General features: G+C 39.7%; 2 protein-coding genes across 3 annotated transcripts; one reads left to right on the top strand and one right to left on the bottom strand.

Annotated features, from left to right (window-relative positions):
- Positions 1 to 10,273: 10,273 nt before the first annotated feature.
- LOC112555605 (NKAP-like protein) lies at positions 10,274 to 11,921 on the bottom strand. Its single transcript, XM_025224035.1, has 4 exons — positions 11,891 to 11,921; positions 11,616 to 11,688; positions 10,606 to 10,755; positions 10,274 to 10,415 (listed from the first exon to the last, which is right to left on the bottom strand). The coding sequence occupies exons 1-4, from the start codon at positions 11,919 to 11,921 to the stop codon at positions 10,274 to 10,276; spliced, it is 396 nt and encodes a 131-aa protein (XP_025079820.1).
- Positions 11,922 to 13,134: 1,213 nt separating this feature from the next.
- LOC112555668 lies at positions 13,135 to 21,592 on the top strand. 2 transcript variants are annotated; one of them, XM_025224136.1, is made up of 4 exons: positions 13,135 to 13,245; positions 19,593 to 19,759; positions 20,028 to 20,245; positions 20,959 to 21,592. In XM_025224136.1, exons 2-4 carry the CDS (start codon positions 19,613 to 19,615, stop codon positions 21,566 to 21,568), a joined length of 975 nt encoding a protein of 324 aa, XP_025079921.1. In that variant the 5' UTR covers positions 13,135 to 13,245; positions 19,593 to 19,612; the 3' UTR covers positions 21,569 to 21,592. The 2 variants fall into 2 exon arrangements, with proteins under 2 accessions (XP_025079921.1, XP_025079920.1); XM_025224135.1 differs by lacking the exon at positions 13,135 to 13,245 and having other exon boundaries at positions 19,333 to 19,759.
- The last annotated feature ends 1,422 nt before the right edge of the window (positions 21,593 to 23,014 follow it).

Below are 23,014 nucleotides of genomic sequence, written 5' to 3'. Positions count from 1 at the left end.
TGCGAAAGGCTTTTAATGCATTCTTTGCTCCTGACTTTCTTAATCCTGTTAAGAAGACAGATAAGAACGAGTGGTGGAGGTGTTGGAGAGAGTGAAGATGGTCAAGACTCCAGGTTCTGAAGGTATTTGGACGGAATGATACATTTCTGTGAGAATCATCTTCATTTTCTGCCGTTTTTCTTACGTTGATACCTTTCCTACATATCCTACATCGTCTCATGCATTCTGCTCAAAGAACTTGATGATGCCAATGCCAAAAAAAAAAAAAAAAAAGAAGGCGCCACTACATCACTTATGTCGTGCAGACAATAGAGATACAAAAATTACACTTCCTGTACCTGATCCTTGAGAATTTAAGAAAGACCTTAGGGGCAGGAAATGCACAGGCATTCTAAGGTTTCGTGCATGCGGTGCAAGTCACTTCCTTCAATTCTTCATTCAGTCTCTCTTGCCGGTAAGTTTGAAAAGACTGAGTGGGCAGGGAAAGCATAAAGGTAAGAGGAGGTGGCTTGGGGGAAGGAGAGATGGAGACGGTGGAAACGTCCTTTTTTGGCTGTTTGGCACTAGTCCACGTGCACCTCTTCTGCTTTATCGCCACTAAGTGCCCTTATCTTAACCTCTCCTCCCTAAAAGAAAAAAAAAGTGAGGGTATTCTGAAGAACTGTTGGCATGCGCTCTCGACCGACAATGGATAAGACTTGTATTACAAAGAGAACTAAGTATACACTTTCAGGCACAAAGGCCAGTTCACAAAGTACACTGCCGCAGACAGGCCGGTTCAGAAAGTACATTATTAGAACAATTATTGTAGTAGAACGGTTTGGTGAACAGTTCACAGACCTTACTAGACTTCATCAAATACACCATAAAAATGATTAGACTGTGCTGTACATTTTTGCAAGCACACTCTGTTCATAAAGTACACTGTTGCTGACCTGGGTGTTCGGATCGCCCGATGTGTAGGACACCAAGAAGATGGAAACACATCGGACGCTGCCTTGCTGCAATAAAGTGTGTACGAGGACGGATATACGTAAATGTTGTTGTTGACTTCAAATGGCTGCTTCCGAGTGGACGACTAGTGAACACGATGATTAATTTGTACAATCTGCTACTGTCTGCATATTAAGCTTTCTGAAAATTAAAGGGGAAGTGCCACATTGAATGCCGTTCTGTACTTTATTCCTTTAGCTGACAATGATTTACACAGTCTAGTGTCGCATGTTTTGCCAGCAGCATATGTATTATCGTTCCCCAGTGTTTATGGCACTATGGAATACTTGATTTTATTATTATTATTATTATTATTATTATTATTATTATTATTATTATTATTATTATTTTGGTCAGATAATTAGTGGAGGAAGTAGTATTTGGTTACTTTAAGTAATCGAAAGCGTCGCACCTTTGGCTGACTTTAAAGTAGAATAAGGGAAGCAACTAGAACCACATACTTGTTTTCGGTGATGTCAGCGTTGTCTCCCTTACACTGACTCGCGAGTCTAAAAAATAAAACAAAAACAAAACATAACCAAAAAAAAAACAAACAAACAAACAAACAAACAAAAAACAAAAACAAACAAACAAAACGAAACAAAAAAGACTGCCTTCCTGTCTCTTTTGTATGATAGTGAAGATGATCATGGCACTCTTCCTGACTTTGTTCACTGGTGTAGCCAACACTTTCTTGTCATGAATGCCTCAAAGACTAAGCAAATTTAGACTTTCGGACGAACAGGCCCGAGGCAGTCATCAGTATTATCCATGATGATGCGATCGAGGTAGTCGACTCTTACAAATATCTAGGTACTATCTTTGATAACAAGTTTAAATGTGACATCAACACTGATATGATCCTCCGTAACAGCCAGCAACGTCTGTACCTCCTACGGCAACTCAGATCTTTCTCTCTGAGCTCTGTCACCCTCACTGGGTTCTATCAGTCCTTCATTCTCACTCTTACTATTTCTGATCATGTGTTTGCATGCGAGTTCTCACTCCTGTACTAGGCTGAGCTGTCATGACTTCTGCCAAAAAAAAAAATATCAAGACTTGTAACAATGAAAATAACTTTATATGTTACACATAAAAATTAATATTTTTTGTGAGTGGATTTTAGAAAAAAGAAATGTGCGAAGAATATCACCTTTTTATGTAAAGGTTGGATGGTAGCATCAGCAAACAAACCATTTTCAAAAACATGGTTAACAAACTAATAGAAAAGTAATAACGGATGCTAAAGAATGTTTGAAAAACTCATATTAACCATTTGTGTGTGTGTGTGTGTGTGTAATGTTTGTGTGTTGTGTAATAGTTCACACCTCAAAGTACGACTGGGTAGGAGCTTACAAGGACACGGTCCAGCAATCAAGCGACCCTGACTACACCGCGCTCACCTGGGGTGTGATGTCTGTTGACCGCTGTTACGTCACGAGCTACGTGTCGGGTGGAGAGTGACGGACGGAGTGAGGTGGATCACCCGGGGCAACAGTTGCCACCAGCTGGGAGGTCAACAGGATTTTACTGTTCGGCGTGAAACTGTGGTTTGACGGCAACTTACAAGCAGCGGATGATCTCATCAGTTTTATTGACTCGCTGCTAATTAACTCCCACGTGACCTCACTCAACTTTCTGACACAATGAGACCGACATGAAGCCGTTCACTCTGTCATACATCTGTGGTGTTGAGAAAACTAATCACACACACACGGATATGATGAATATATGCATGTTACCAACAGTGTTTGATGTTATTATTAGCAAGATTGTCTTCCAACTACTGAGTAAGTAAATTATTTATATTAATTGTTTGGCCGCTTTAACAAACTAAAAGCCAAACAAAACAGCTTTCAAGCATGTCTGTAGCATCTTTTAACTGCTTTTTTCAAATGATTTAAGTGTGTGTGTGTGTGTGTGTGTGTGTGTTATGACATCTATTCCTTCATCAAATTTCGAAGGTTGCGGTTATGATGGGGAAGGGAGGGGTGAGAGGAGAGAAAGTTTCTGTCGCTGGCTGTCGTCAGCTCACTCCCCTGCATCCCTCCCTTTGATACCACACGTGAGATTTACTTTAGTCACCTGAGAGACACCCAGGTGAGATCGCCCACCTTTATTTCTTGTCACACTAGTACTTCTCTTCTCTCTCGATTAAAAATCTTCGTAAATCAACTTTAGTGTATGTGAGAAACGATGTAAAACTATTTTTTTTAAGAAAAATCTTCAGACGAATATTTATATATGTGTGACTAGTTTCATATAAAAAAACATTTACCCTATGATAAAATGAACTGCTTAGTAGTGTTGGTGTGTGGCTGACTGTGTGAGTGAGACCAGGTGTCACTTAATTAAGCCACGTGTCTATAAAAGTGACGAGAGGTTTTGTTCCCGGTAGGTCGCCCTCGGGTGCCGCACAGTCTAATCCTCTTGACCTGCCAGGTGGTGGTAACTGTTACCCCCAGGTCAGCTTAACTGTCACTGTCCGTCACTCCCGCCTGACGCGTTTCTCGTGACGTAGCAACAGTCAACAGACCCCGCAGTGTGATGATGACATCACAGCAGGTGAGCGTGGTGTAGTCAAGGTTACTTGAGTGAGCGCTCACACCTCATGACTAGACAGCTCTAAGCCCCTCCCCCTAGAGTGACGTCACACGGTCCAGTCCTGACCGGAACATGAGAGACAGCTGTTGATTGGTCGGTGGCCGAGAAGCTAGGTAACCAGGGGCGGGGTTTACCCATTCTTTATTCGGGTACCTGACGTGCCATGTGAGGCTAGTCAGTAACTGTTCATACCCGTCAGGTGAAAACTACTGACCACTCACTTCTGTCAACTCACCGCTGCCTTCGTTTGCTGCTAAGCACCATGCAGCTACTCGCAGGTAAGCTTGAAGTTTTTTTAAAAATTGTAATCTCATAAATTTAGTTTTCTGAAAAATAACGAGAATCCAGTATTTGCTTATGATGGCTATTTATTTATTGTCATTTTGATTGTGTAGATTTTACAATACAATCTCATTTTAATTTTACTTACACTCATGTCACAACCAGCTGTGGGATTTCTGGACCCTTCCATCTTATATTTCGGAAGAAAGAAACAAACTGGACATAGCGAGGTATCACTTGAAAAGAAGGAAATTCTTTGACTCTTCAGTCTTTTCCAATTTCTTGTTATACCCGGGTATGATACTGTATAACCTCAAAGCCTGATATGCTAGTAGATTGCTTCTACGAGACAGTGAGCTCTACACCCGGAGATTGTCGAGAACGGCACTAGGCTACAACAACAACAACAACAACAACATTTCAGCCTTTCTCATTTACTGAGAGAAAGTGCGTTATTCATTCAGATTTGTAAGCGTTAACCAATTATTTACAAAATAGGAAGAAACCTTTGGAATATACTTCCATGTCCTTTTCTTCCAGAACCTTCTGTCAAAGTCAGGTCAAAGGTTATAAGATCCAAGATGTAGCCTATGAAGACCAATATAGTCTCCATCGAAATACTAGTTGAATGATTTGTTGCGTTAGTCATAACAGAGTAGCATTACATTAGAAGCTCGATCAATGTATGCTACTTTGCTACAATTAGGTGGTATTGAATGGTACATTGAATAGTAATGTTGTTTATTTATTTTGACAGGTATGGATGCGACGGGAGCAACGTTTTCAAATGACTCCAGTGACCCCGAGTGTCCCATCTGCTTGGGTCCCTTCACGGAGCCCAAGATTCTGTTCTGCGGACACATCACGTGTCGGGTGTGTCTTCTCACCTGGATAGAAGCACAAGACCTGCTGCACGTCGGCTGCCCCCTGTGCCGCCATCCAATGCTCGAGATGTTTGCGTTCGCACGAGATGATGATGACTCACGTGGAGTCGACTCTCTCCCCACGCACCACGTGATTAGGGCGACCGCGCGCGGCAAAATTGAAATCACCCCGGACATGTGCTCAGGGTGCGAAGATCTCCTCTGTAGGTCTCGCAGGTCACGCTTGTCACGCAGGTCTCGGCACCCGGACTGTCCAGGACAAGATGCGAAGAATTCTGAGGCTCACGCTCGAGCTGCCCTCAAGGATCTGTCCGATCAGGTGCAGACGATGTTGGTAACGACTGATAAGTTGGAGAAGTGCCTCAAGGACAGGGCGGCTGAGTTGCGCGGTGAGATGGACGAGGACAAGATCGAAGACTTTCAGCAAAATTTCGACCTGCTGATGAAGCCTATCGATGGACAACTCCGCTCTGTCCTCCTGACTCACCGACAGTTGTTGCAGAGCATGGGAGACAGCCATCAGTACGTGGCTATCGTGTTGATGAGGAAACCATTGCAGAACAGTATTGAAAGGATCAGGAGAAGATTGTATTTCTTCAACCGAAATGATGTGTGATGCTCATAGTGCGTGCGCGCAATTTGGAAAAAAAGTAGATAACTGTTTATTGCTTTTGATAGATGTAAGCATTTTACTACCTATGCCATGTTTCTGTAATACAGTCTAGAGTTTTCTCTAGTCACTGAATCAAAAGTTGTCTGGAAGTCAGTAAAGGCTACATATTATAATCTTTTGTGATTAACTATCTGCTTCTCAATAACTGCCAAAGAAAAGTATATTGTATATTGTCCTATATGATCCCTCCTAAAGCCTGTTTGTTCTTCACCCAGAGTACTGTGTTGTCAATCCATTAAACTATTCTATAGTTACAGAAATGGGAAGTTTAACTCAGATGCGAAGAAGAGAAACAACCTCTATAGTTTTCTCAATCTGAAGGCTTAGGTAAGGTCCTTATGTTACAAGATTTTAGGAAGAAGAAATGTGCGAAGAATATCACCTTTTTATGTAAAGGATGGATGGTAGCATCAGCAAACAAACCATTTTCAAAAACATGATTGAACAAACTAATAGAAAAGTAGTAACGGATGCTAAAGAATGTTTGAAAAACTCATATTAACCCTTTTGGCCCTGATGCGTTGTTTTACAGTGTAAGTGAGAGAAAGTGTGTGTGTGAGTGGAGGAGGATAGTAACAGCTGACTTCTGACAATGTTGTGGGCTTTTTCCCAAAGTTCTCAAAACTACATTCAGTGTAAAAATGGATATTTTCATGCACGGTAAAACTGTCGAATTAGTGAACGGAAAGGATGATATTTTTAGTTAACAGGGACATCTCCACACAGAAACATCCCCAATTATGTAAGGCTTTGGTTTATAAAACGACTTTACCTGCCACAGTGATCATAAAATGTACACAACCAAGATGGTATAACACTGTATGCATTACTGCTGTTCTATCTTTATCTTTGCATTTATCATGTCTATATTTGTTTGATGTCATCATATGTTTGTACCCAGAGAACAGACGAATAAATATGTAAAAACCATATTTGTGTGATTTCCTTTATTTCTTAGTATTAGAGATTTCATTAGTAACACTTGCTTTTTATACAGCGAGCAGACGACAACTCGACAGAAGCCGCGCGCGCGCGCGTGTGTGTGTTGTGTAATATATATATATGTGTGTGATGTGTGTTGTGTAATAGTTCACACCTCAAAGTACGACTGGGTAGGAGCTTACCACGCCACGGTCCAGCAATCAAGCGACCTTGACTACGCCGCGCTCACCTGTGATGTCTGTTGACTGCTGTTACGTCACGAGTGACGTGTCGGGTGGAGAGCGACGTGGATCACCCGGGGTAACAGTTGCCACCAGCCGGGCATGTCCTTAGCATCTTTTAACTGCTTTTTTCAAATGATTTAAGTATGTGTGTGTTATGGTCATCTATTCCTTCATCAAATTTCGAAGGTTGCAGTTATGACGAGGAAGGGAGGGGTGAGAGAGAAAGGTTCTGTCGCTGGCTGTCGTCAGTTCACTCCCCTGCACCCCTCCCTTTGATACCACACGTGAGATTTACTTTAGTCACCTGAGAGACACTCAGGTGAGATCGCCCACCTTTATTTCTTGTCACACAAGTACTTCTCTTCTCTCTCGATTAAAAATCTTCGTAAATCAACTTTAGTGTATGTGAGAAACGATGTAACAAAATATTTGTTTGTTTGTTTTTTTAGAGAAATCTTCAGACAAATATATATATGTGTGTGACTAGTTTCGTATAAAAAATATGTACCCTATGATAAAATGAACTGCCTAGTCGTTTGGTGTGTCTGACTGTGTGAGTGAGACCAGGTGTCACTTAATTAAGCCACGTGTCTATAAAAGTGACGAGAGGTTTTGTTCCCCGTAGGTCGCCCTCGGGTGCCGCACAGTCTAATCCTGTTGACCTCCCAGGTGGTGGTAACTGTTACCGGTCACTTCGTCCGTCACTCCCGCCTGACGCTTTTCTCGTGACGTAACAACACTCAACAGACCGGGCAGTGTGATGATGACATCACAGCAGGTGAGCGTGGTGTAGTCAAGGTTGCTTGAGTGAGCGCTCACACCTCATGACTAGACAGCTCTATGCCCCTCCCCCTAGAGTGACGTCACACGGTCCAGTCCTGACCGGAACATGAGAGACAGCTGTTGATTGGTCGGTGGCCGAGAAGCTAGGTAACCAGGGCCGGGGTTTACCCATTCTTTATTCGGGTACCTGACGTGCCATGTGAGGTTAGTCATTAACTACCCGTCAGGTGAAACTACTGACCACTCACTTCTGTCAACTCCACCGCTGCCTTCGTTTGTTGCTAAACACCATTGCAGCTACTCGCAGGTAAGCTTGAAGTTTTTTAAAAATTGTAATCTCATAAATTTGTTTCTGAAAATAACGAGAATCCAGTATTTGCTTATGATGGCTATTTATTTATTGTCATTTTGATTGTGTAGATTTTACAATACAATCTCATTTTAATTTTACTTACACTCATGTCCACAACACAGCTGTGGGGATTTCTGGACCCTTCCATCTTATATTTCGGAAGAAAGAAACAAACTGGACATAGCGAGGTATCACTTGAAAAGAAGGAAATTCTTTGACTCTTCAGTCTTTTCCAATTTCTTGTTGTACCCGGGTACGATACTGTATACCACACAGCCGCATATGCTAGTAGATTGCTTTTACGAGACAGTGAGCTCCACACCCGGAGATTGTCGAGAACGGCACTCGACGACGACAACAACAACAACAACAACAACATTTCAGCCTTTCTCATTTACTGAGAGAAAGTGCGTTATTCATCCAGATTTGTAAGCGTTAACCAATTATTTACAAAATAGAAAGAAACCTTTGGAATATATTTTCATGTCCTTTTCTTCCAGAACCTTCTGTCAAAGTCAGGTCAAAGGTTATAAGATCCAAGATGTAGCCTATGAAGACCAATATAGTCTCCATCGAAATACTAGTTGAATGATTTGTTGCGTTAGTCATAACAGAGTAGCATTACATTAGAAGCTTGATCAATGTATGCTACTTTGCTACAATTAGGTGGTTAATAACATGGTACATTGAATAGTAATGTTGTTTATTTATTTTGACAGGAATGGACTCGACGGGAGCAAAGTTTTCAAATGACTCCAGTGACCCCGAGTGTCCCATCTGCTTGGGTCCCTTCACGGAGCCCAAGATTCTGTTCTGCGGACACATCACGTGTCGGGTGTGTCTTCTCACCTGGATAGAAGCACAAGACCTGCTGCACGTCGGCTGCCCCCTGTGCCGCCATCCAATGCTCGAGATGTTTGCGTTCGCACGAGATGATGAGGACTCACGTGGAGTCGACTCTCTCCCCACGCACCACGTGATTAGGGCGACCGCGCGCGGCAAAATTGAAATCACCCCGGACATGTGCTCAGGGTGCGAAGATCTCCTCTGTAGGTCTCGCAGGTCGCGCTTGTCACGCAGGTCTCGGCACCCGGACTGTCCAGGACAAGATGTGAAGAATTCTGAGGCAGATGCTCGAGCTGCCCTCAAGGATCTGTCCGATCAGGTGCGGACGATGTTGGTAACGACTGATAAGTTGGAGAAGTGCTTCAATGACAGCGCGGCTCAGTTGCGCGGTGAGATGGACGAGGACAAGATCGAAGACTTTCAGCAAAATCACGACCTGCTGATGAAGACTATTGATGGATATCTTCGCTCTGTCCTCTTGACTCACCAACAGCTGTTGCAGAGCCTGGGAGACAGCCATCAGTACGTGGCTATCATCTGATGAGGAAACCATTGCAGAACAGTATTGAACGGATCAGGAGAAGATTGTGTTTCTTCAACCGATATGATGTGTGATGCTCATAGTGCGTGCGATAGTAACAGCTGACTTCTGACAATGTGTGTGTCATATTTACTGGATCTTTTAAAACTACCATTTGGATGTGGGTTCTCAAAATTACATTCAGTGTAAAAATGGATATTTGATGTCAGTTAGCTGCGTGGCTTTTTCCTTACAAGTGTTTTGTTTTTCAATTTTATATAGCAAAACCTCTAATAGCCCAGAAACAGCTTGTGAAAAAAGTCTCTATTGGTTTATTTTTTTCATTTTTGTTTGTGATTTAACAGGTATGAGACTGCTTTGATTGGATTACACGTGGTTTTTTTTGTTGTTTTTTTTTTTTTGACATCATAGTTAGGTCTCTTTGTTTTTTCAAATTGTGAATGACTGAAGCTTTAAAAAAAAGTTTTTGTATTTAATTTATATACGACTTGTGTTGACTGTTTATGCAAGGAATCATAGAACAAAAAAAATGATGCATGATTTATTAATATTTTAAATGTGTATACTTTTATATACTCATATTGCTGGTTTCGTCTCCAAATGTTACTCTTTAAATGCCATATTATCTGGCTGCTGCAAATATTTTATCATTTTAATGTTATGACCTATTATTCTCTGCATGATGAAATCTACACACAGAATGTAACAGGTTTCTGCTACAATGTTGATGAGAAGAAAAACTCGAGCAAAGCTTGGAAAATATAGAAAACTGGGTACTGCATCATGCTCTTTCTTACTCATACTTTTATGTGCACACTAATATGATGGAGTCCACAATCAATTTGACAACTTTATTTACAAATGACTTGTTTAACACTACCATCCAACCAGCAGTTTGCTGTACAAATACAAAGTTACATTATTCAAACAGTCTGTGTACACTTCTACTTCATATAAACACTAACGTTTCGGACTTTTTCCACTATCGTTTCGAAGATTGCAAGATATAAAATCTCTGTTTAAAATGTGTATATATATACAGGTCATAAAATGTGTATATATGTATAAAGGACATAAAATGTGTATATATGTATAAAAGTCCTCGATACTCCAGACTAAAAAGAAGCTCTCTACATGAAGGAAGCCTATTCATGTCCTGAGATTGTCCTTTTCTTTCACCCAAGAAACAATTTTGTTCCATCGCTTTTCCTGTTCTTGTAATTCAGGCCAAACCCAAGCTGAGATGTCAATTTTCTTCTTTCGATGAGGTACAGCTTCCCTAGGCCTATGTCTGATATACAAAATAGTATTTTATATTATTTTAAAGTGATGATTGAGACTTGGTTTGCATGACAGTATTATTTTTCATAAATACCTTATCAGTTCTAGAAAAAGAAATCCACTTTTATGTAACTTCTTATTAGCTTTCTCCCAATAACCTTCTAAAAGATGAGAAAAAAGTATTAAGAGAAAGTTCATACCTGCTACCACTCATGACATAGCCAACTTGTTCAAATGACTGGATCTCATCAGATGTCAAGCCAATCTCACCCCTACGGGGAATTCTTTTGCCTTCAGCAATGTAGGCTGCCATGGCTGCTCCTTCACCAGGCAGCAAGGCCTTGCCATAGCTGTTAATGTTAAGTCAGAGGAAAAAATGTCAGTTTAATAGCACAACATTTTTTTTCTCTTTTATCAAATTCATTCTGGACAGTATAAACTGCCTCAATGATCTAAAAAGAAATGGACAGAACTTTGTACTGTCAGCCTATTCTCCCAAGGTTATAGAAGAAATGTACCTAAATAGCTAGAAGATCAGAATAATATATACTACTTCTGAAGAAGTTTATTTTATACTGTTTTATACACATTTTTAGATGCTCTTTAGCACCTTCGTTCTAAAAATGATAAAAGGCTCTTCAAATAAATAAGTGATAGTGAGATTGAAGAAAATAAACCCAACACTGCAAGTTAGACGAAGACATTGTAGTCCAGATACTATGAGCACAACTTTAAGAGACAAGTGTTGGTGTAAAAGTATAGAACATGTTCTACCAGATCCAGCTTTTGTCACTATGCCAGGGACCAATTGTACAATACATTTCTAATTTTAAACACTTTTGGGCTTGGAATATAATAACAGAATACACAATTTTCAAACTTGCTTAAAAACCATGTTGTCCACTTACCCACTGAACTACAAGATCTATGGGGTAAGGCAGAAGAAAACAGATATGCCAGGCTCATAACTGACAAACACTGGTGTGGAAGTCAAGGATATTCCGTGACTATATCGCAAAATACTTTGTGAAAATCAGTCGGAGGTATGGCATACAGGGTTGATTTTTCACAGCGTGCAATGTTGATTCAAGAGAATGAAGATAGGAACAGGTTCCCCTGGTCTTTATATATATATATTCTTTAAATGCCTACAAAATTGATTGCACCACCAAAGAGCTGACAGCCATACATCATAATTATGTTAACTTACTTTAAAGGTTTCTCTGCAGTGCTTTCTACATAAGGTTTAGGGCCGACAAGTCTTTCTTCCTCCTCACCAGGTTCTGTTGGAAGTTTTGCACACCAGATTCAATTCACTGAATGATCACAAACCAAGAGGCTGCTCTACAGATTTCCATAATCTAGCAAGGAAATATCTGGTAAATATTTAGAAGAATTTTACCTACAATATCCATAAAACAATAGAATAAATAAAAAATAAATTCAACATTATCTGTACACATTTTCCACACATCAAAACTGTACGATACATGCGCATTTTTGAGATAGTCCCCATCCTAAAGACAAACTTAAATTCAATTTAGAAAAGTCTGTCTTTTTAGCCAGTTTTTGTTTCAGACTTACTCTTCTTTTCTTCCTGACTGTCGGATGGCTCACTGTCACCGCTTTTGGACTTCTCGGTGGTCCTTCGTGATTTCTTACTGCGAATGAAAATTGATCAGAAGAACATTAGGGTTTTCTCTTTCGGAGATTTCAACATGAATATGTTGTCACGGACCAGTCCGTGCGTCCTGTGTTTTTCGAACTGTTTAACCCCTTGGTGGCTCAACGTGTTTGTCGAGTGTATGTGGAATGGATGAAAATATTAGAATGGAAAAGGTTAAAAAAACGTGACAAGTTGTTTAGTGAACACTGTTCACTGGTAGGTTTGGCCAGACAGAGGGGTAGAAAGTTACTCAGGCCAAAGATACAGAGAGAGAAAGACGTGCTGAGTCTCGGGTGTACATCTCCCGAGTGAGATTGGTGTTGATGTGCCCATGTCCGCCCATCTGTTCATGACTGTCAGGGAAGAGTGTTATTTCCCTTGGTCACGTGGTTGGCGAGTTTGCCGGAGAGTGTGACCGTCCCCGCCTAGAGTGAAATCCTCGTGCCACCGCAAAAAGTAGTGAGTAGAGTTCACCTCACGCTCTGGCTGGGTGAACGGGGGGAGAGAGGATCCCAACGAAACCGCCGAGACGGAAGGTCTTGCTGTACGAGTGGTTACAGGGACCGGGGATAATGGAACTAAGTTTCTTGCCCAGCCAAGGTAATAGATTAAATATTTGCTGAAGTTCTAAATTTTTGTTAGTAATATAAAGTAGCGTACTTCTAAATTGTTTATAAAGGTGACCTAATTTTCTAAAAGAAAATATATTTTCACTTGACTTTATGGGACAATATATAATAGTATAAGTTATCAGTTCGTTAGACTAATTAGTCACCGAGTTACAGGAACCGAGGGACCCACTAAGGTGAACTACAAGGCTCGAGAACCTCCCAAGCACACCGGACCCACTCAGAGGAGGAACTATCTACACAAGGAAGGGTCTGCTTAGACGAAGGTGTTGTCCTGAGCCTGGGGAAGCCCTCCAGTTGCATCTTGTGTTGGGCGTCCAGGGCGGAGTTCAGTCAGTCCACGTCCTGAAGCGTTGCTCCGCGACCCCAGCGTTGGCAATAGCAGCTTGTAGTGTGTGTGCAAGCTACGGAGATCCTGGTGGAATGTGTATCTTAGTGTGTAAGTGAACCTGTACACTCGTCCTGGATTGAATGGGAGCGATCCTGACGCAGAGATTATGTCTGACTTTCTTCGTTCGTCTACGTGACACTGGCGGATGGTGACAGTAAGTGTTTTTAAACTTACTATAAACTATCAGGGAGGCCATTTGTATTCTGGACCTAGTTCCATGGCGACGCTCCGTCTCTTGGTGCAAGACTGAGTTTAGAAATGTACTGTGGGATGATATTGATGAGTGACGGGGGGGTGGTGATTTCCTGTCTATTTGAGTTAGTTTTGAGAAAAGCTTGTGTACCTTCCCTCTATGTGTTAGTTTTTATTTTGCTGTCTGTGTGTATACATGTTGCCATTGTGTACCTTCCCTCTATGTGTTAGTCTTTATGTTGCTCTCTCTCTGTGTGTACGATCTGTTGCCATCTATCCACCAAGAGAGAGGATAAGTAAGAGCCAAAAGAAAAAATTTACTGCAAAGTCGACAGGTAATGGCAAATGTAAGAAGCGTAGGTTTCATTTATGAAAATCAAATGGAATCACAAATGCCCTATCCTATTTCAAAGATAGGAATTAATGAAAGATATCAACTGAATTCAAAGATAGGAATTAATGAAAGATATCAACTGAATTCGGAAGTGCACAGTGCTTACATTATTCAAACAGTCTGTGTACACCTCTACTTCTCTACTTCATAAAAAAACTAACGTTTCGGACTTTTTCAACTATCATTTCGAAGATTGCAATAAATCTCTGTTTAAAATGTGTATATATGCATAAAAGTAATAAAATGTGTATATGTGTATAAAAGTCATAAAATGTGTATATATGTATAAAAGTAATAAAATGTGTATATATGTATAAGTCATAAAATGTGTATATATGTATAAAAGTAATAAAATGTGTATATGTGTATAAAAGTGATAAAATGTGTATATATGTATAAAAGTAATAAAATGTGTATATATGTATAAAAGTAATAAAATGTGTATATGTGTATAAAAGTGATAAAATGTGTATATATGTATAAAAGTAATAAAATGTGTATATGTGTATAAAAGTGATAAAATGTGTATATATGCATAAAAAGTAATAAAATGTGTATATATGTATAAAAGTAATAAAATGTGTATATATGTATAAGAGTAATAAAATGTGTATATATGTATAAAAGTAATAAAATGTGTATATATGTATAAGAGTAATAAAATGTGTATATATGTATAAAAGTCATAAAATGTGTCTATACCTATAAGAGTCATAAAATGAGTATATATGTATAAGTCATAAAATGTGTATATATGTATAACAGTTATAAAATGTGTATATATGTATAAAAGTTATAAAATATGTATATGTGTATAAAAGTCATAAGAGACTAAAAAGAAGCTCTTTACATGAAGGAAGCCTATTCCTTATCTGTCCTGCGATGGACCTTTTCTCGTCCACCTACGAAACAATTTTGTTCCATCGCTTATCCTGTTTTTGTAATTCAAGCCGAGCCAAGCTTTCTCCTCGGCAGCGGTGTCAATTGTCATCTTTCGACGAGGTACAGAATTTGTCATTGTTGTAGGGCTTTCTGGCACTGACTCCCTGATGGAGATGGCCAGAAAGTTGTCAACTGAGCGACAACTGCTGTGTCTTAAAAAAAACATTATGCTGTTGTGCATGTTTTTTTTTTAATTTTCTTTTAACGTATTAATCAACCATTGCCAACTCTGTCCACTAGAGTGGTAAAGTGGGGTACCCCAAGTGGAACTTGTACGGCTTAGTGTTTTATATATATAAATGCTGTTGTTGACTTCAAATGGCTGCTTCCGAGTGGAAGACTAATGAACACGATGACTAATTTATACAATCTGCTACTGTCTGTATATTAAGCTTTCTGAAAATTAAAGGGGAAGTGCCACGTGTGAATACCGTTCTGTACTTTTTTTTCCCTTTAGCTGACATAATGATTTACACAGTCCAGTGTCGCATGTTTTTCCAGCATCATATATTATCGTTCCCCAGTGTTTATCGCACTATGGAATACTTGATTTTTTGTCAGATAATTAGTGAAGGAAATAGTATTTGGTTACTTTAAGAAATCGAAAGCGTCGCACCTTTGGCTGACTTTAAAGTAGAAATAAGGGAAGCAACTGAAACCACATACTTGTTTTTGGCGATGTCAGCGTTGTCTCCCTTACACTGACTTGCTCTATTATTTAAAAAAAAAAAAAAAAACCTAGGCCGAATGATAAAGTGTGTTCAACATTTATATTTCACGATGACTCACTCCCATGTGCATGCTTATACACGTTTCACAAATGCAAGAGAAGGCACTTAGAACTGGTGTAATCAATCATCATAAAATAATTTGAGACAATTGTAAGGAGCGAGGTGATGACTGCTGTTCATCCACATCTTCACCCGCTGCAGTTTGCCTACAGAGTTGGTCGAGGTGTGGATGATGCTAACAGCTAAGCTGTTGATACTAAATACTCTGTAAAAACATCTGGAGGAACCCACAGCTCATGCCAGGTTCTCTTTGGTGATTTCTCTTCTGCTTTTAACACCGGGAAACCTCACTTGTTGGCAGAGAGTCTAGTTTCAGACGGCCGTCTGTCTCGCCAACTCTCTGGATCCTGGACTTTTTAACAGACAACAGAGTTTCTGTTAACGGTCTTCTCTCAGATAATCTATACAGGTTCCCCTCAAGGCTGCTGCTTAATTGTCTCCACTACTTGTAAAAATTGCTGATGACACTGCCTTAATTGCTGTTTCTTTTGTATGATAGTCAACAGGATCACAGTGCCGCTGGTTGGAACTATAGATAAATGGTTTTTAAAAAATAATTTAAAAATAATGAAATATTGTTTGCAATAAAAGGTCGTTGACTGACAGCTTGAGGGAAAGTGTTTGAATTACGCGGGAACAACATTTAAATTAAACTGAAAAGGAAAATTCTTGTTGAAATACATTTTAAAATATATTAAACTGAATCAGATAACAGGTGATCAAGCTCATTTTGCTGCCATGACTTCTGCCAAAAACAAACTTCTCAAGACTTGTAACAATGAAAATAACTTTAAAATGTTACTCGTAAAAATTAATATTTTTTGCGGATGGACGTTAAAGAAACCGCATCATTACCCACCAGCTTGGTAATCACTGTTACGCCATACAGGTAGTTTGCATAAATAAATTTGCTTGTGAAGATCGACATAATCATTTCCACCAAATGTTTAAAAATGGGTCGATCAAGGGAAAAAGATGAGATGAAGAATGAAAAAAAAAGGAAAGAAAGAAAAAGAACAACCTTCACAAAGACTTTAAAAAAAAGAAGTGAGAAGCGAGATGATGAACATCTTTGCTTGTCACTGCAGCTCGTGTCTCCGGGTGTGTCGTGTGCAAATCAATACCTGCAGTTGCTGCAGACGACATTAGACAGGTGTACTTTACGTGTACAGCTGCATCAGGGATTTATACTTTCATCATTAATTGTGGAAAGTTTATGTCTCATCATCACAGCAGTTTACACACTTTCGACAAAATATTAGCCTGAAGCTCTTTCTCCTGGAAAAAAAAGTGTGTGTGTGGAGTGGGGTGGATAACAGGTATCGAATCAGCTTGACTCCAAGTACAAGGTAGGTGCGAGAATACTTTGAGTTTGCCTTGATATCTTATATAAGACAACGGTTTATTTTCATACTTGTTTCTTTCAATGAGCTTGTTCATTGTCGTGTAATCAACGCATGAGATTATTAAGATCAGTTTAATCAGCAGTAAACTGTTGTTTACAATTAGGACAAATACTAGGCTTGTTCAGTTATTTTGAGATATCAGTTATCTGTTTCTAGAACTGTGAGTTTCAAATTGCAACTGACGAGTCTAAAAGTAATAATTAAGTAAAAAGTTAGCTGTAGACAACAGTAACATAAACTCCACGTGTCTGGCCAAGTCTTGGCTGCTTAATTTACATTACATAAGTAAAATATAATGATTGTAGTGGTACTAAATCAGTTTCTCTACATGTTTATGCATTTATTTTGATTTCATAGACTCATTGTTGAATAACGGAGTAGTGTTCGTTCAGTAGTTAATCAGACAGCAATAAACTTGTTTCCTCTTCTACTCTTTATCCACTTTTTTTTCTGTCGTCTTGTTGGTTTTTTCAAGTTCTCCCTATCATGATTATTATTGTTATTGCCGTATTCGAAACCTTGTTCTCGAAAAATTGTATGCAAACTCCGATTCTGATTTTTGTTTGATACAAATCCTTTTCCTATGGAATTAGGACACCAACACGAGGCTTTGTGACAAACTGTTTGGAGCTTAAATTTCAGAAACACTAAATAAAGAATTGTACAATTATTCCTACATCAATCGCAGACAAACTTATAGAAATGCCTTTTTGCGATTGATGGGTCCTGTTCATGGTACATGGCATGGGAAGCTATGGGAAGCAGACAGGTGAAATACTGTGAAATACTAGACAAATACTAGGATGGGTCCAGTCGGTACCTTTCACTCATTCTCTCAGCTTCTACCCACTGACAGACTCTCTTTGGAACCAACCTAACAGGTCAATAAAGGATCAATACCATGTTTCTGTGAAACAGCTCTACAGATGTATGTCATCCGTCTTAAGAACCATTCCAACACGAACAAGTATACAGGGAGAGAGAAAAGGCTTTTTCACTCAAAGACATAGCTAATCGCTCTTTCAGAAAAGAACATTCCACAGTTTTCTGTAGCTAACTGATGCTATCTCTCCTCTCTGATGCCTTAGTGTAAGTCAGTCTGGACTATTGTCAGGTAAAAACAAACATGACATTTTTTGCAACTTACAATTGCTAAGGGTCTACACATGGCAGATTCCTTTGATTTTAAGGGGGAAATAGCGGAAGAGAAATGGTTTAGAACACTTCAAGCAGCCACAATCATAATGTCAAACACGGCAAGTGTCTCTCAATGATCGCACTTTCAGAATGCCAAAAGGTCATCAGAAACTTCGTGATGATGAGCTTTTTGGCCGAGGACAATAGATTGTAGTGACAAACGTGACTGCGATGCGCGTGGAGCCTGAACTCGCCTCACTCCGGCTCACCCACCCGTACGCGCGTGACTCGGTGTACCCGAGTGGTTGCCGAGCGCAGGAGATGCTGGTGGGGAAGGAAAAGAATTAAAGAGGAAAGGAGGATGGAGGAGGAGGGAGGGTAGTCGTGTGTTATCATCGATCAGTGAGTGGTGCGTACAACTGTCACGACGAGGTCGTATAAATTAGTCTCCAGCCGCCAAGAATCCCACATGCTTGCGTATTCTTGCCTGAAGTTGTACAAATGTGATAAACTATAACCACCTGGTTTATTTACTCAAAGTTTGTCGTTTGGAAGCAGATCCGCTGAAAGCCACCACGGGCCAGGTGCAAACGACCTTTCCGGACCCTTGAATTAATCATTAATTGTAATTCGTTTATTATTTTTCCAGTATATAACATGATGCTTACAAGTTAAGATTTGACTGGCAATGACAATATCTAGTCAGGTAATTTGAACAACAAAGAGACTACATATTCCAAACTGGTAATAGCATGTGACACCAGTGAATGATGACAAGGTGTATATCAGCCGGTGATGACAAGATCTCAGCCACCATGTCTGCTCTGGTTCTCTATGACTTTGGAGTAATTAATGCCAACTTGTGTTTTGATTAAAAATATCAAATGGGTTGATAGTTTTGAGATGAGATTAACCAGCAATAGTTTTAATTATGATATTTGTTAAGCTCTGTAGCCTTGCAACATTGCTTCATAGTATATATGTTGTTTACTTATTTTCTTAAAAATGACCAATAAACAAAGTCATCATTTTACAGTACTGTCTTTATAGAAGCATACAAATATTGCACTTATGTTATTTTAAAGCTGCTGCACTTTAACAGTGTTTCCCTGTCATCTTTGGGAAAGCTATAAGGATTATTTATGATTATTGCATATGATTCCATATTTTTTCTTGGATATGACATCTCACATTGAATATTGTGAGATATCAAGTGATTTATATGATGACAGTGTTTACCAGCAGCGGGGAAAAAAAACATGAATCACTTCACCAGATTTTTTTCTCATTGCAGAGTTGTTCTGTGCACCAGCTACATCTGAGGCTTGATTAACGATGGTGACTATGTGTATGAGGACTTCCAACTAACCTAAGTTTGAACACACCAGCAGCTGATCTCTTCTTACCATGTCTCTTTCAATGCTGTCGTGGACTGACATTCTGGAAGCTGTGGTTTTAGCTTTGGCCTGCATTTTTGGATTGACGGGAAACATGATAGTTCTCAACTTGTCACTGAAGATCCGTAGCTGTGCCAGACAGATTGCTCTTATATTCTGTGCCATCACTTGTGCAGATGCAGTAGTATGTGCAGTCCGTTTGCCTGTCACCATCTATCTCATACTATCCTTGTATCCTTCAGTCACAGAAAATGGGATAAACATGAGTGACACCACCACACCTGCAGTGAATAGCTCACTAATGAATGAAGGCATCAACGATGATGTAAGAAAAAGTGCATGGTATGTCAGCAGCAGAAATGACACAGAGCAGCAGGATAAAGAGACTAGAGTTGACATGGCTTGTGAAGTAAGTATTATGTTCAATCCTTAATAATTTAAATCTCATAGGTCAGCAGCATGAAGAATGTAGAATTGACATTGCTTCTAAAGTAAGTGTAATGTGTAATGTGTAATGTTTAATTAATTTAAAAACAAGGACATCATTAACAAAAATAGGTGGCTGATCATTGCCCATTCCTCTTATTCCACACACAAAGCTGTCACCCTGCTGCTGAAACCATTTCCAAGCAGTTCTTCAATACATTTTAGCATCAAAGCCAATTGCTTTTCTTCAGATCTGGGCTGCAAGTGGGGCCATCTTGTACACTATTGTATGTCTTCATCTCCTGGTTGGCAGTCAACGCCTTTGCATCATCTTCTCCTTTCCAACATACCGGAAGCTGTTCACGCACATATCCACCATCTTTCTACTGGCTGTATCAGGGCTGATGGGTGTTGCTGTTGTCTACACTCCACTGCGTGTTTTAGGCATGCGCAACATACAAGCTGGAAGGTAAAACAAACCCCAAAAAACAAAAAAACCTGATTGATTGCTGCTTTAAACATCTGCAACACCAGCGGCAATAATGACCAAAAAAAAACCAAAATAAATGACAGCAACTAATTACACGCATTTCCTATCACTGACATAAAAGAAACTTTGAACTTAAGACTTACTTTTAAAAAGTCTTTTTTTGTTTTAACTGCCTGGTATTGCTCTAAGCAAACACTTTAATCTCTGGGATGTTTATTAGCTGCTAATTACAGTAAAAGCATTCTTGTGGTAAAAAGTGCTAATTGTCTTGACCAAAGTTGTAATGTAGTTGCTGTAGCTTGATATTGATTAGGTTTTAAATCAAAATGAAAGGTAAAAAGGAGAAAGAGGAAAAAAAGGAAAGGCAAGGCAAGAAAAAGGACTGAAAAAAAGAGGAAGGAAGCAAAGAGAAAAAAGGGAGATAAGAGGGAAGAATAAAAGACAAAAGGTCAAAGGACATGCATTTACATGAATCCTTGTTTATCTCTATTACCATCCTTGTGATATGTCTGTTTGTACATTCTTCTGGCTCTTCATCACCTTAGGCAGTTCTCGCAACAAAGCCTTGATATTTCTTTCTTTATGAGATTAAGTGCATTTATGCAATTGTTATTAGATGTTGAAAGATTTGAATCTTGTAACTCTGGATGAATTGGTATGAATTAGTGGCACAGTTTTATCCTTTGTTCCAGGGGCACATGTCGAGTCAGTACTTGGGTACCAGACAAACTAGTGTGGACACAGAGTGTAGAGACTGCACTGATCTGCACTGTTCCTGTGACTCTCACAGCTATATTTTATGGCCTTATTTTAAGAAGTGTGTGGAAAGCCAGAGAAGTTCGTCAAGAATCTTTAGCAGAATATAATCGTGCTATTGCAGTTACCCTCACAAGGGTGGTGACTCTTACCTTGACATACTTTCCACTCAGTCTTGTTCTCATTCTGGATGCCAAGTCTGGTTTAATCCCTGATACTGTTCACCGCTATATTGGCTTCCTTTACTGTGCTCAGTCAGTGATCTCTCCTTTTGTCACTCTCCAGGACAATGATTTCCGACAAAAGTTCATCCAGTCCAAAAATGGGCATGTTGCAAAGTCTCCTCGAAATGGAACAGAAGGGAATGAAGCTGGACCAAGCATGAGTCCAGAAATTGAAATTGTTGCTGGGGCTGGTGGCCAAGATGAAAACGTCAGCAACACAAAAACGAGGCGTGAGAGATTTCCACCACCTTTTGAAAGGGCTTTAAGTTTTTTCACTTCATCTGATTTAAGATCAATACCTTACAGCAATGAGTATCAGTGACTACAGGATAGTGTGATGTTAAGGTGTTAAATCTTTTGTTATAAACTTTATGGGGCTTTCTTAAGATTTTTCTGACAAAACATTGCTTTAGACAGATGCATGACTTTGCGTGAGTGCGCGCACAATGTGTTTGTATAACGATTGTCTCTGAAATCTGTTTCTGTTAAAAAAAAAGTCATTACATGAATGTTGCTTGCTCAGAGCTCTTTCACTGTACTGTTCAGAATGACACTTTTGCAGCAATGGGTGTGTCTCACTTCACTTGAACTGGTCTTTGGGGAAAGGGGTGTGTGCAGATGCAGCAGCTGACATATGAAATGGAAACCACCGCTGATGAGATCAAAGTCATGGTTACAATGCAAAATATCTTTATTAATCCCTCTCATGAAATTGTTTAGCACCAGCGGCAGCAATAAAGAAGATATACATGGACTCTGCTGTGGTTTTGAGATGTGGACTCTGCTTACTGATACAAATAGGAGAATCCAGGATTCTGAGAACAAGTGAGGAGGCTGTTCTGGATCTCATACATGGAACACAAAACCAATGACTTGGGATGGAGCACAATTTCTGCCCTCTTGGGACATCAGGAAAACTTTCAACATCTGTGAAGCAGCACAAGCTGGTCTGGCTTTGCCATGTGACTCAGCATAAGACTCAAAGACTATCCTTGGAGAGAGGTTGACACAGAGGTCAACAGAACAACTGGCTGGCAAACATGTAGAAGTAGACTGGTCATTTCATGCAGGGCTTGCTCACCAATACTCAAGGCAGGTTTTAGTGGTGAGTCTTGTTAGTTGCTGCATCTATCCAGACGTTCCCTTGATGACCAGGACAATTCGACCAACATCACCATTCATCAGTTGGTACCAATCATAGGATGTATATGTATGCAGCTGGCAAGTGGTAAGCATATCAAGCATACAGTAAGACCTCTATATAGGAGTGAACCAATATATGAGTAAATTGAGATATGAGTTAAAACTTTGTGAAAATTTTGTTCTTATTTACAAGTGGAAATTCAATATATGAGCTTGTGTCATTTTTATGTTGTAGCGTAAAGTGCTTGCAACTTTCGCTCACTCGCTAGCATTTCCAGTCCCACCAACCAACACCATCCTGGTCCCTCAGTCTGTCTCAGATCACGCATCTTCCATGCCTGTACAAGTGTTCGTTTTTAAGCTTTTTGCTGTAAATTACATGCTGTGTAATCATGGGGCTGAGAAAGTGAGTGCCAAGGAAACAAGTGATGTATAAAGTTGTCGCATTTAAGTTTAGGTTTAAGTTAAAAAAAAAAAAGACCCTAGTCATAGTGAAAATCTAAATGTTTTAAGATAAAAACAGTGTAACTAGTGTCGTATCATCATGTGATTCATTCACCACCCGTCTGCCCTCTGGCTCCCTCCCTCCTCCTCCCCCGCCATCTGCCTACCTCCGTTATCGACA

The sequence above is a fragment of the Pomacea canaliculata genome, linkage group LG14, assembly GCF_003073045.1.
Source record: "Pomacea canaliculata isolate SZHN2017 linkage group LG14, ASM307304v1, whole genome shotgun sequence".
NCBI lineage: Eukaryota > Metazoa > Mollusca > Gastropoda > Architaenioglossa > Ampullariidae > Pomacea > Pomacea canaliculata.
This window is presented reverse-complemented; position numbering and strand designations above follow the sequence as displayed.

Coding starts and splice junctions, on each gene's coding strand:
- LOC112555605 (XM_025224035.1), bottom strand. CDS start 11,921: ATGGGGACTATCTCAAAAATGCGCATGTATC. Junction 11,689..11,890: donor CTCAAAAATGCGCATGTATC/GTACAGTTTTGA, acceptor AACTTCCAACAG/AACCTGGTGAGGAGGAAGAA. Junction 10,416..10,605: donor TATGTCATGAGTGGTAGCAG/GTATGAACTTTC, acceptor TTTGTATATCAG/ACATAGGCCTAGGGAAGCTG.
- LOC112555668 (XM_025224135.1), top strand. CDS start 19,361: ATGTCTCTTTCAATGCTGTCGTGGACTGACATTCTGGAAGCTGTGGTT. Junction 19,760..20,027: donor GAGTTGACATGGCTTGTGAA/GTAAGTATTATG, acceptor GCTTTTCTTCAG/ATCTGGGCTGCAAGTGGGGC. Junction 20,246..20,958: donor CGCAACATACAAGCTGGAAG/GTAAAACAAACC, acceptor CCTTTGTTCCAG/GGGCACATGTCGAGTCAGTA.